Source organism: Panthera onca, chromosome F1, assembly GCF_046562875.1.
Source record: "Panthera onca isolate mPanOnc1 chromosome F1, mPanOnc1 haplotype 2, whole genome shotgun sequence".
Lineage (NCBI taxonomy): Eukaryota > Metazoa > Chordata > Mammalia > Carnivora > Felidae > Panthera > Panthera onca.
The window spans coordinates 70,703,692-70,716,425 of record NC_138355.1 but is presented as its reverse complement, the minus strand read 5'-3'; the positions used below and the strand labels follow the sequence as shown (position 1 = coordinate 70,716,425).

At 64.0% G+C, this 12,734-nt stretch overlaps 1 protein-coding gene and 1 long non-coding RNA gene across 5 annotated transcripts; one reads left to right on the top strand and one right to left on the bottom strand.

The window, feature by feature from the left end:
- Window positions 1-1,880: 1,880 nt before the first annotated feature.
- Window positions 1,881-12,689, bottom strand: THBS3 (thrombospondin 3). 4 transcript variants are annotated; one of them, XM_060644698.3, is made up of 23 exons: window positions 11,841-12,689; window positions 10,599-10,805; window positions 9,789-10,045; window positions 9,586-9,688; window positions 8,737-8,763; window positions 8,448-8,530; window positions 8,304-8,355; window positions 8,030-8,178; window positions 7,617-7,757; window positions 7,129-7,206; window positions 6,613-6,765; window positions 6,282-6,392; window positions 6,069-6,176; window positions 5,651-5,810; window positions 5,281-5,399; window positions 5,113-5,165; window positions 4,603-4,796; window positions 4,306-4,484; window positions 4,138-4,186; window positions 3,771-3,967; window positions 3,360-3,532; window positions 2,282-2,421; window positions 1,881-2,188 (listed from the first exon to the last, which is right to left on the bottom strand). In XM_060644698.3, exons 1-23 carry the CDS (start codon window positions 11,917-11,919, stop codon window positions 2,130-2,132), a joined length of 2,871 nt encoding a protein of 956 aa, XP_060500681.3. In that variant the 5' UTR covers window positions 11,920-12,689; the 3' UTR covers window positions 1,881-2,129. The 4 variants fall into 4 exon arrangements, with proteins under 4 accessions (XP_060500681.3, XP_060500683.3, XP_078297485.2 ...); XM_060644700.3 differs by lacking the exon at window positions 8,448-8,530 and having other exon boundaries at window positions 8,311-8,355; XM_078441359.2 differs by lacking the exons at window positions 9,586-9,688; window positions 10,599-10,805; window positions 11,841-12,689 and having other exon boundaries at window positions 9,789-9,882.
- Window positions 2,892-10,718, top strand: LOC132686798 (uncharacterized). Its single transcript, XR_013553294.1, has 3 exons — window positions 2,892-2,962; window positions 3,146-3,587; window positions 10,623-10,718. It is a non-coding gene; the product is annotated as an uncharacterized LOC132686798 (long non-coding RNA).
- Window positions 12,690-12,734: the final 45 nt, after the last annotated feature.

Genomic DNA, 12,734 nt, shown 5'->3' with positions numbered 1-12,734 from the left:
CTCTAGTTTTAGCCTCCGGGCAACAGCCGAGGTGAGAAAAGGGTCAGAGGAAGTGGGCCGGGTTAGGGTCCCGGACCGCGGGCCGAGGAAGCTCACCCTCGCGTCCCTCACCCCGCTCCCCATTCTCAATGGGCCCCCTGAAGCCCCACCGTGGGGGCTTGGCGGGGGGGACGAGAAGGCTCGAGAAAGGGGGGTCCGGGGGCCAGTTTTGGACCCCCTCCCCCCGCCACTTCCCGGAATCGCCGCTCCCTGCCGGGTTCCGCGCGCAGATCCACCGAAACCCACAGTCCCCGCCCCTGCCGGGCTTTCCAGGGCCCGCGTTCCCGCCTTGGCTGCCTCCCGAGGAGGGGGCGGGGAAGAAGTCCCACTGGACGCGGGCCGAAACCTGGGCTCCGCGGCACCCCGGGGTCTCCCCTGCCCTGGGCTCCGGCTCGCGGCGGGCGGGGCTCTCCTGCCCCCTGGCGGCAGCGCGCGGGGACCCCGGGCGCCCGGTTGGCCGGAGGGGGCGGCGTGCCCGAGGGCGGCCCGAGGGGCCGGGCGCGCAGGTCTGGGGCTCAGACGCAGAGGGCAGGGACGCTCGGCTCCACCGACGGGAGGGGCTGGCGGCAAGAGGGGGACCCCGGGGCGCGTGGGGGCGGCGTCTGGAGGAGACGGCGCTCAGTGGGTGGGGTCCCGAGGTACGAGGAAGGGGCACCCAAATATGTGGGAGAGGACAGCGGAATGTGGGAGGGGAAACGGGGCAGGTTAGTGACGCATGTGGGCGGCAGAGAGTAGGTGGGGCAACCGAAGGGTATTTGGGGGCCCAGAGTGGCATTGGGGGTAGACAAGCACACGGTGTGACCCGGGGACTGTATGGGGGGGTGCGTGATTGGGCGGGGGGGGGGGGTGGCGAGAAGAACGAAGGGCGCAAACGCTTGGGCGCCGCGCACGTGGAGCATGGGGGTCGGGCCCCCCCCCAGAGGTAACCGCCCCCCCCCCAGCTACGCCCCCATTAGGAAAGCCGTTCCCAGTCGCCGCGGGTACAGACTGGAAAAGGAGCTTTCACAACCCCTCGGGGCGGCGGGGTGCAAGAAAGCGGGGCCGCGGCTACGCGCGGAGGCCCGAGGGGCGCGGAAGCCCCCCGCCCGGCCGCCCGAGAAGGCGCGAGCATCTAGGTGGGCGGTCCCAAAACTGCTGCCCCGGCGTTGCCAGGCAACAGCCATTCAGTCCGGTTGCTGGGACACGCGTCGCCACGGCGACGGCTCCGCGCCGCGCACTCCGAGTATTTAAAGAGCAAGCGCGCGCAACGGCTGGGTGTCGGAAAGCGGCTTTCCGGGCCACCGCGGTCTCCCCTTCTGCCTCCCCGCGCCCCCCTCCCCCGGCCGTCCCCTCCCCCTCGTCCGGGCGCCGAGTCTCTGGCTTCCGAAGTGGACCAAACTCCCCGGCGCGACCCCGGTTCTGGGGCTGGTCCGGCTGCAAGCGGTGCGGAGCGGGGTCCCGGGCCCCGGGCGGGCGGGAGGGACGGGACGCGGTGCAGTGTTGTTCTTTCCCCCGCCAATATTGCACTCGTCCCGGCCTCCGGCCCCCCCGGCCCCCCGGCCCCCCCTCACCCCGAGCGGGCCGGCTCCAGCCCTCCTGGCTCTCGACCCGGACCACCTCAGATCCACTGGAGTGTCGCCGCAGCCACCGTGAGTAAGTGGGGCTGGGAGTACCTAAGCCATTTTCGGACCAGCCCCTCATCCTTCACCTACCTCAGTCCAGCACCGTTCTTCCTCCACCAGGCCCCCAACCTCCCCTAGATCTCTAACTCTCATCCTACCAGCCCTCCTCCTCACGCCTCGGCTTCTCTCCTGCTCCCCACACTACCCCGGAAAATCCCTAAAATAAGCAACACCAACTCGTGTGGAAAACCACTGGAACTTTATGGCAATGTGTTCTCTTTCCTGGGGTTAGTGCCTGAGAAATACCCCCTGAAAACTTCCCATCTCCTGAACAGTGGGGTCACCACCCCTCTGGGACTGAACTCCCGTGGGTGCCGGAGGAGGGTCTGCGTTTGGCTGAGCGGCTGCAGGTTAGACCCGAGGGTCTCCAGGACGGACCCCAAGGCCAGAGGGGCAAAGACCAGGATTCTGAATCCGGCGGCCGCCTCTTCACGCTCTTCCCTGGAGCAGCTGCCTCCGGAATGGCTCGAAGTCCTCGGGCACGGTGTCTGAGGAGGGAGGAGTCACTAGGGTCAGAGGATGGGACCCTCCCAGGAGGGACAAGGGCCGGAAGGTCAGGCTGGTCCAGTCTTCAGCCTCACCATTGCATCGATACTGGAGATTGGACCAAATGATGTTCTCTTGGGAGAAGCAGAATACGCCAAGGCGCCCCCCTCGCATGGCCGTGTCGATGATCACCCCGGAGTCTGCCACCAGCTGAGGGCCCTCATAGAGCTTCACCCTGTCCGGGAGAGGGGTGTCCGTTGGTGCGAGGGTGCCCAGTGGGCACTGGGCCATCAAGCCCGGGCCCTGCTCATCCCCAACCCCCCTCGAGCTCACCGGGCCTGAGAGAGAACGGAAGGAGGGAGAGGGAGGAAGGAAAGGGGAGGGACGGGGGTGCTTTTCTCAGGCCTGGGGCCCCTGCCTCTTTGTCCGCCCCCTTTGCATCTCAAAGCACCAGCCGCATTCCAAGCGAGGATTGGGTTGTCATGACAATGAGCACAATGGGCTGGGGGGTGAAGTCACCCGCTTCCCAGGCTCTAGTCCACCCTCCCTCATCCCCTGCCCTGGCACCCTGCAGCCCCAGGCACCTTAAAGGGGAACCAACCCGAGTCCCGGGACCCTGGGCTCTTGCCATTGGCTGTCCCTTCCCTGTCATCCCCACCGACTAGGAGATGTGCGGTTGTGCACACGGCACTGAACCCAGAAGCCTTAGCTCCGCTACTAAGAGATGTGCCATCTGGGCCTCGGTTTACTCTTCTGCAAATGACGACCCCCTCCAGGTCAGACACTTTGATGGGGCAGCTTCTGGGATGGAGCACGGAAGGGGCTGGAAGTGATGGGCCTCTCCACAGACTGGCCTGCGGCTTAGAGGCTCCCAAGATCGCCCCATTGCACGGAGGGGGAAACGGAGCACGGAAAAGGAAGGACTCGCCCAACGCTGCCTACAGGTCTTCCTTCCGCAGCACCCGCGCCAGAGCCCCGGCTGCCTGAGGACGAGGAGAGCGGGGCTGAGGCGGTACGTCTGTGGCGAGAGGGAAGAGAGAGCAGCGGCCCGGTCCTGGCCCAGGGCACCGGGCACCGAGGAACGCAGTGGAGGGGCAGTCCGGTGGGTCTCAGCTAAAGGTGAAGGAAAGGCGGGGCCTGGGGTCCGGCAGGAGGGCTCAGCGCTCCCCTCACCGAATGTAGCCGACTTGAGGCCGGTGCAGTAGCTGCCAGCGGTAGGAGGTCTTGTCCCGCCAGCCCACGTTCCGGGGGTCAGTCCACAGCAGTCGCACCTGATCAGGGGTGTGGCCAGTATGCCACAGGGCGTTCCGGAGATGTTCACCTGGGCCAGACGCGGATGTCACTGCCTGGAGGGGATCGGTGAGGACGGTGCGTTAGCCACAGGCCCCGGACCACAGGCTGGTAAGTGCAGGTGGCGGAGGAAGTCAAGGTGGGCGGGAGAACAATGTGGAGGGCCCCCCACCCCCTGACCCCGGGAGCCAACCTCCAGGCCAGATAGCTGGGAAAGAGGGTTCCCACTCGCGTGGGGGGTGGGGAGTCTGGGGAAGGGCCCGAGGAGGTGGCGGGTCTGGGCAGTTGCAAGACCTTGAGCTGCAGCCCGGGCTGAGCCACCGCCCGGAAAGGGGTGGCCTGCCAATACGTCTGCTCCGTCTGCTTCCACATGACCACGTAGAAGCGGCCGCTGTCCTGATAGCTGAAGAGGAAGCCTGCGTAGTCGTCATCTGTGACCGTGTTCACGTGGAAGGTGCCTTCGAAGTCCACACCGTTGAAGGCTGTGTATCCTGGGGGTGGGCGGGGTCGAGGTCAGGGCCGGCAGAGCTACCGGTGGCCCACTGTGGGCCAGGGGTGCGATGGGACGCCAGCTGTACATGTGGCCAGCTCAGCCCCCCACCGTCCGCCCCTGTGGGATTTCTCCACTTGGAACTTATTGAGCTGGGTGTCCCTTACATACCGACGGCCAGGCCGGGGTCACTGTTCATGGTCTGAACGATTTCCATGCCCTGGTCGTGGCAGGAAGGAAGGAAGCCCTGATCCAGTGCTCTGACCACCCCCCCGCCCCTGCCAGCCCCCACCTGGCAGTCTGGTCTGACAGCACCTGCCCAACCCGGTGCCCTAGTACCTGGTTGAGCACCACCCAGTTTGGGTCAATCTGGGCATCACCCTCAGGATCCAGGACAACCGTCTGATAGGCCCGAAAATCCGTGAGGGTCACCTCCGCACTTTCGGGACACACGTCCAGGGGGTCAACCACCGCATCATTGTCAAAGTCATCCTCACACACGTCACCAACGCCATTGCCTGCGCAGAGTGAGGCCAGGCACTTGGGAAGGCCTGGCCGTGGCCCCGAGGCCGCGCTGCCACCCCTCCCCGGGCAGGGCCCACACCGGGCCAACCTTCTGTGGGGCCCCAGCCTTACCATCTGAGTCCTTCTGATTGGGATTGGGAACCAGGCGACAGTTGTCGGGACCGGGAGGCACATAATCTGGGATCCCGTCGTTGTCATCGTCCCCGTCACACTCATCTCCAAGGCCGTCGTTGTCGGAGTCCAGCTGGGAGCTGTTTGGCAGCTGTGGGCAGTTGTCCTTGGTGTCCTGATGTCCGTCCCCGTCGCTGCCCAGAACAGGCACCAGATAAAGGCTCTAAAAGTACCACATCCATCCCCGCTCTTCGGCGTGAGGTCTGGGGTGTACCCTCCATTCGGCCACACGGCCCCCTCTCTTCGGGGTGGGGACTGGGGTGTACCCTCCATTCGGCCACACCCCCTGCCGTCAGCCAGGTGGGGTGAAGTCCCACAGCAGGGGTGGAGGGCAGACCTCCTGCTCGACAGTGGTGGACAGTCAAGGCTAAACCACGGAGGAGACTGAGTGTGTGCTAGAGGAGAGGAGAGGAAGCCCTGTAGGACCATCTAGCTCTCTGCCAACCCTACCTGTCCTCGTTGGTGTCACAGACATCCCCCACCAGGTCGCTGTCTGCGTCTGTCTGCGGGAGAGGGGCCGGTTCTCAGCATCTGTTGGTAACTGGAGGATGGCTGGCCCACTTCCTATCTGAAGGGCTGGGGCTCCACCCTCCGGCCCCCTACCCCGCACCGTCGTACCTGAGTGGGATTGCTCATTTCAGGGCAGCTGTCACACGCATCTCCCACCCCGTCCTCATCCCTGTCTGTCTGCAGGGGGTTGGGGACTTTAGGGCAATTGTCCAGTCCGTTGGGGATACCTATAAGACACGGGGATAGCACAGAGCCGTCACTAGGACACGTCACATCCTCTTCTGCGTTGGTGAGAGCCCAGAGCTCACCTCCCACTCAGAGAAAGGCTGCTCAAGACCCCTGCCTGCGCCCCCGCCCCCCTTCCTCACATTCCCATTGACCCCTGCCCCACGCCAGTCTCAGACTTCCTAGCTGCCCCTTGTGCCCACCTGCATACAAATTCTTACAGGCCCCCACCCCCCTCAGCCCCGTCCTGCACCGTCCCCGTCCACGTCGTTGTCACAGGCATCCCCTTCCCCATTGCCATCCGTGTCCTTCTGGTCATTGTTGGGAACGTTGGGGCAGTTGTCACAGGCATCCCCGAATGAATCTGTATCTGAGTTTTGCTGGTCCTTGTTGGGGAAGAGCCGGCAGTTGTCCTGGGGTGGGAGAAAAAGGGTCAGGCCTCCTCTCCACTGCTGGCCTCCTCACCCCCACACCCTTGACCCCATCCTGACAGCCAGCTAGCCCAGCCTCCACGTGACCATCTTGCCCTGGCAGAGGGCGTGTGCCCCCCCCCCCCAACAGTCCTGGGGCCCTTCCTGTAGAGCTGCCAGGGACCAACGGGGGGCAGGGTCATGGGGCAAGGCAAGGTGGGGAGCAGAGGAACTGGAAGGGGTGGGACGGCTAGGAGGCACCTCGACATTCTTGATCCCATCGCCATCGGCATCATCGTCACACTGGTCCCCCACGCCATCGTTATCAGCATCTTCCTGGCCAGAGTTGGGGGTCAAAAGGCAATTGTCCTAAAGAGCAGGAGAGAGAGGCCGGATGGGTTGTGGCCTGCCCCAGCCAGGGTGCCTGCCCCCCGCCAACCCACCCCCCCCACTGCCCGCCCACCCGCCCCACACCTGCTTGCAATGTTTGTTGTTGTCCATGCAGGGCAGGGCCTGGTCCGGGTAGCCGTCGATGTCCGTGTCGGTCCCACACACGTTCCCGTTCCCGGCCCAGCCCACGTTACACTGGGGCAGTGGGGCGGGGTGGGTAGGAATGAGGGTCCCTGCTATCTCCTCCTGCCCCACCCTTTTCCCTGCTTCAGCCTCTATTCTCACCAACCTGCACCTGCGCCCAGGACCACCTCCCTTCCCTGCGCAGGCCCCACCCAGGCCCTAAGCAGGGTCACCAGCCCTACTCCTCTCTCCAGATTCTCCCTTTTCCTTCCAAGCCCCAGGCCTAGCTCACCGAGCAGGACACGGCCCCGTTGCGTTCAAAGAGACAGTGCGCGTGGACGTGGCAGGGGCTGTGGGCTGGGCTGTGGCAGGTGCGGGCGGGGACGCAGCCCTGGCTCTGGTTGCCCACGAAGCCCAGGCGACAGGGACCACACTTGAAGGAACCCTAAGAGGAGGGAAGCGGTGACTCAGGAAGGAGGTCAGGCTGCCAGGTGCCCCGGCCGGCGGTGCGGGACCTCACTCCCTGCTCCTGCTCGAGGCCACGCATCAGTCACTTCCTCGGGTTCCCCTGACAACCTTTCGAGGCGTCCGCCGGCCCCGTTTTTCAGGTGGATAGACTGACACTCAGAAAAGCCGGGCTCGCCAGTCACGGGGAGAAGCAGGACCCGGCTTCCAAACCGGTGCGGGGAACGTGTGCGCGTGGTGCCCCAGGGAAGGAAGCAGGAAGTAGGACGTGGGGTGTGGGTGTGCTCACGCGTGTAGGCGCACTGTCCCACCGCTACGGACGCGGCTGGGCCGCTCGGCTTACCACAGTGTTGGTGCAGATGGAGTTGGGGTCGCAGCCACCGTTGTTACCGTCACTGCATTCGTCGACGTCCTGGCAGACCTACGGGACAGATCGATGACGGATCTCCTCGTGCCCCTACCCGTGGACACTGACACGAAGCCCAGACCCCAAACCGGTGTTAGCGCAAGGACCCCATGTTCAACCCGGACGGCCGACCAGGCCCCGGCAAGGCCACGACCTCGTCTATGCGTTTTTTTTTTTTCAGTTAAAAAAAATTTTTTTAACGGTTACGCATTTTTGAGAGAGAGAGAGAGACACAGAGTGTTAGCTGGTGAGGAACAGAGAGAGAGGGAGACACAGAATCCGAAGCAGGCTCCAGGATGCCAGCACAGAGCCCGACGCGGGGCTCGAACCCACGAACCATGAGATCATGCCCCGAGCCAAAGTCGGACGCTTAACCAACTTAGCCACCCAGGCGCCCCTCGTCTACACATTCTACCCGACCTGACCTGTTTGCTGGCACGGGCGTAGTCGATACCCACACCGGACACCCGCGTGCCTTTGTAGCCCTGGGGACAGGCCTCACAGCGGAAGCCGGGCATGGTGTTGATGCAGCTGACGCCAGGAAAACAAGGGTCCGCGTGGGCACACTGGGGAACGGAGGACGATGGTCGGGCGCCTCTGCCTGTGGGCCCCCCGGGGCCCCTCCCGGCTAGGCCCAGACTGCCCTGCGCCGCCCAATGGCCCTCCGGTCTTGGCCACAGGCTTTGTCCCCTCCCGTCTTGCTTCCTTTCCGGTCTCCCGGTGTCCCAAAGAAAGCCCAGGCTCTCGTGCTTCCGACCGACAGGTACCCCACCTCCTTGGGCCTCTCCCACCTCCCTCACCCCGAGTGCCGGTGCCCCTTCAAGCTGGCCGCCCCCACCTCATTGATGTCGCTGCAGTGGGTGCCATTTCCCTGCAGGCCGGGGGGGCAGGGCCCGCAGCGGTAGCCGGGGTACTCGTACACCTCCATGCAGTCCACGCCGCGGAAGCAGGGGTTGGGGCTGCAGTGCGAACGCTGCTCGTGGAAGCCTGGGGGGCAGGCGAGGTCAGAGCCACCCCGAGGCGGCCATTCCGACCCCGCAGAGGTGGGGGGGACCGCCACTGCGGGGCCGGGGGCACGGGGTCGCCTGGCGCCCGCCCCGCTCCCCACTCACCGCACACCTGACACTCCATGATGGTGTTTCGGATCAGGGACATTTCCTTCACCTGGCAGACAGAAGGGTGGGGGGGCAGTCGGCTCCTGGCAGCTCCCCCCCTCCCCCAGCAGCACCACCTCCCTGGTGCAGGTGCGCTCAGACCTGGTCTCGGATGTCATCCCGCAGCTCCACCAGGATCTGGTTGAAGAGGGTGAGCTGGGTGACCAGCGCCTTGGTCTGCTCCCCTGTCAGAGCCCAGGGTGCAGAGAGGCTCAGAACCGGGCCACCACCCTGGTCCCTCTTTAGGGTCAGAAGCCAATTCCCGCCACTACTGCCCGCCCACCCGCCTTTTAAGTCCCACCCTGTCCTGGCGGAAGAGGTGGCGGGCCATAGCCCCTGGCCCCTCCCACCTTGGCCCCTGGCCCCTCCCACCTCCTCATGGCCCACTCACCTAGGATGGAATGGAGCGCGTTGGTCACTGGAGAGGAGAAAACACAGTCAAGGGCGGAGTCGTGAAGAGGGCCAGGAGGAGGAAGGAAAAGAGGGACAGGAACAAAGGCCTGGAGGAGTCTTAGAATAAGGACAGGCAGGTGGATGGCAGGAGGGCAGAGGTGACGGGGGGTTGGGCAGCACCAGCTCTCCCACCGGGCGAGAGACTCTGCGAAGGGCTGCCTCACAGACCGTCAAAGCCCACACCTCCGGTCCTGGCCTGGCAGGGGCAGAAGGGATCCGAGTGAGAGGCGACCCAGAGCAGGGCCAGGGCCCCAATCCACTCCATTTCCACACGCCCCTCCCCCGCCGAGCTCCTACTTCCACAGTCCTTTTTTGGACCGATCTGCGAAAAGTGGGCGTTTTATTTAAGCAAGAACCTTTGAACATCCCTGTCAAGGAGACCAGGCAGATGGACGATGCTCAGAGAAACTGCTGATGGGTGACAGCCGCCACTGTAAGACCCAAGATCCTTCTCTTAGCCACTGAGACCAAGCAGTTCACTTTCCCACCCCTCACACGGAGCTCCGGTCTTCTCCTGGATGGCTGTTTTCTCCAGCCACCCTGGTTGGCGGGGGGGGGGGGGGGGGGAGTGGTGGTGGCCTGAACCTGGAGAGTTTTGTGACCCACACTTCCTGGGAAGGCTGGGTTATTTGGGGATCACAGACCCAGAGGTGAAGGAGATTGGGATAAGAGGGTCAGAAGCCCAGGAATGAGTGTTAAGGGGGAAATCGAGGAGATGAAAGTCAATAAAGACCACAGGATGTGATCTGGGGTCCGGAACGTCAGCTAACGGAAGTCTGCGTGTTACCTGCTCTGTGGATGGACTCGTCCCCCTGGAACGGACACTCACTCAGGGCTCCCACCCGGGCCATGGACCCGCCCAGAATCATTTTCATAGACTCCACAAAGCCCTGGGGGGACAGGAGCAGAGCAGGGTGGGAGGACCCGCTAACTCCTCCCACGGGGGCAAACTGTTTCCACAGAAACACCGGGGCCTCCCTTCCCGCTCACCTGCATCCTCAAATAAGCCTTCTGTCCGGTCCTGATCTCCAGCCCATCCACCTCCGCTGGAGGAATGGGGGCCAGCCCTGGGAGCCCGGCGTGCTGGTCACCCAGTTTGCAGTCCACATAGAGCTGCAGGGCGAGGCTGGGTCGGGAGGGACCTCGGAGTCGCAGGAGAGCCGTGTGCGTGCGCCCGTCGGCCAGGCCCGCCTGCTGCAGGTTCACCGCGTGGACCTTGCCGTCCTCCCGCTGGTACCGCACCAGCACTGCCCAGGAGGGGAGGTCAGTAGGGGACTGTCCCCCACCCCCTGCCTCCCAGCCGAGCCTCGCATCAACTCTTCTGCGTAACACACCTATTGTCCTCATTCAGCTAACGTCTCCCGACACCTCATACACGGTAGGTGCACACGACACGTGCTTTTCAAACGGGTTCAAAGACCAAGACTTTCTTACTCTTCGGTGGCATCAGATCGCTCTGTCCCCTGCTAGGGTGGCAGCTGGTTTTGCACCCACTGAATCGTGCCAGGGGTCTGCTGGACTGCTTCACACCCTTGCTAGGACACAGAGACAGGCCTCCCCTCCCCAAGTGCAACATCCACTCCATACAAACATTAGGCCTCACTCTACTGTTTGGGTACCTGGCCTTCTGAGGCACCTCCAAACACCCCGTACCAGGTGCACCACCCCCCCACCCCCGGTGCCTGAGCACAGCCTGATGGGTCCATGGGGCCCAAGGAGAATTAAGAGGGATGCAGGGGTGGGGATGAGAGAAAGTGCTCAAGGGGCACCACTGCAGGAAAAGAGAGGTCCAGCAGTCACCTTTGTTGATTTTGCCCACAACAGAGGCCTCCAGCCATCGTGTGTTGTCCTGCCGAGAGTAGAGGCCAAAGAGGACACCACCCTGTTTGGGGGGCAGGCGGAAGGTGGACAAGAGGTAGATGTCCCCAGCAGTGAGCAGGGCGGTCCGGATCTTCTCTGCCACAGCGGTCATCTGCCGAGACTCGCCCACAGTCAGCAGGTCAATCACTGGCAGGCAAGGATCATCAAGGTCAGTGAAGGGATCAAATGCTAAGGCCTGCCCTTCCCCCGAGCCCTCGGGGGTGGAGCACCCTTCCTCACTACCTCCACGCCCGCCACCAGGCAGTATTAGTCACCTTCTTGAAACTCAACCCTTGCTGCTCTGGGAAGACAGGGCATCGTGCCTTCCTTTTTCCCTCAGTAGTGCCTCCCCACCGGGTCCGGGAGCCCGCGGGCCTGAGGCGCTCTTGCAAATACAGAAACGGCGCCCGGCAACCCTGAGATGTCCCCACCAGGTGGCGCAAGGGAGCCACCGTGCTGATCCCACGCAGAAGTAGCACCTGGTGCCCACAGCACAGAACTGGAAAAGCAGTTTCTCTTTATGCTGCTACGTTTGGCTGCTTCCACACCCAGATGCCCCTCCTCCCATCCTGGGGGCTCAGCACACTCACTTTGGATGAGAAGAGCTGCCCACTGAGGGCTCCAACCCTCCTGTCTGCCTCTCCCCCTCGGGAATGTAGGACCGGGCTCCTGTGCCTCCTGTGTCCTGGCCAATCTGTGGTTTCCCTTCCAGCCAGTAATGAATCTGTGCCTGTGTCATCCGCTCCAGCTACCTCTCCCACACCCACAGGCCCATCCCACAGCCAGACCTCCGGGAGAGCCCAGACCTCTGGGTCCCCACCCCACCCCCCATGTCCCAGGGCAGCCAGGAGCCCTGGCTGGGGGTGGGGGGTGAAGGAGCCCACCTTTGCACTGCTCTCCCAGAGCCTGGAATGCCTGTGGATGCTCAGACACCAGCCCAGCCAGGCAGCCCTAGCATCCAGCTCCTGAGTCCTCTGCCCTGGCCTCGTGCTGACCTTGGCCACTTCCCACTCACCCAGTACCCTCTGCTGTTCACTCCTACCCCCATGGCCATGATTTCATCAATCTTCCATCCGGCTCAATTTCAGGACTCTCCCCTTGCCCACATGTTTCCTGCTACTAGGCTGGGGGCCGAAGGAGAGGAGGCAGAGAAGGGGTCTAAGAGGATGGAGACGGGCTTACCCTGCAGGTCCTGACTGGCACATGCGAAAGTGCAGAGAAGGAGAAGAGCCAGGGCCCCCCGAAGTTCCTGCGTCTCCATGCCGCTCAGCTGGCTCACTACCCCTGGCAGGCAGGCGGCTGGGAGGGGAAAAGGCTAGGCGGAGAGAGCAGGAGCGGGGGGCGGAGGGACTGGAAGGGGGAGTTGAAGGGGGGGGCCAGCAGGCGAGTGAGGGGGGGCTGAAACAAAGAGCTGCCAATCAGCCTGGAGGCATCCCCAGCTCTGGGAACCAGGAGCACTGGGGAAGAGTCTGGAGGCCTCCCTGCCTCCTGCCTCTCCCTAACGGTCCTCCGTCCCAGGTGCCTCCCTCCCTCCCTCCCTCCCGGCGTCTCGCTGCTGGGGGCCACTACCGAATGCTACCGTTTCCTGTAAGTCGCAGTTGGGGAAGGCAGGAGCCCCTGGCAGGGGCAGCGCCAGACAGTGGGCATTATTCCCCAGCTGGCATGAAAGGGTGCCAAGGGAGTGGCGGAAAGTAGCTTGCTATCGTGCCCAGGGGATGCCCGCATGGCATGAACTTTGCTGCTCTGACGAAGCGAGTGCCCCTCATTAGGGTGGGGGGGGGGGTCCCCTGACACGTGACTCGCTCCTAGGAAAACTTAGAAGCGTCCGATGGGAAGCGGAGGGCGCGTCTAACACAGTGGTCAACGAAGTGCTCGGAGGCAGGAATCAGGAAGGAGGAAAGGGCCTCCGGGGACAGGAGTAAAGCAGGGGACAGGCCACGGGCCGCGGCCAGACCCGGAACACAGCGGGTACTGGCCGGCAGGCCGTGACCCGGATGAAGCGCAGGGGCGCCTCGGTTCCCGTTACCACGGCAACGGCGCGCGAGCCCCACCCCTCCCCCCTCCCCGGCCCCAGCC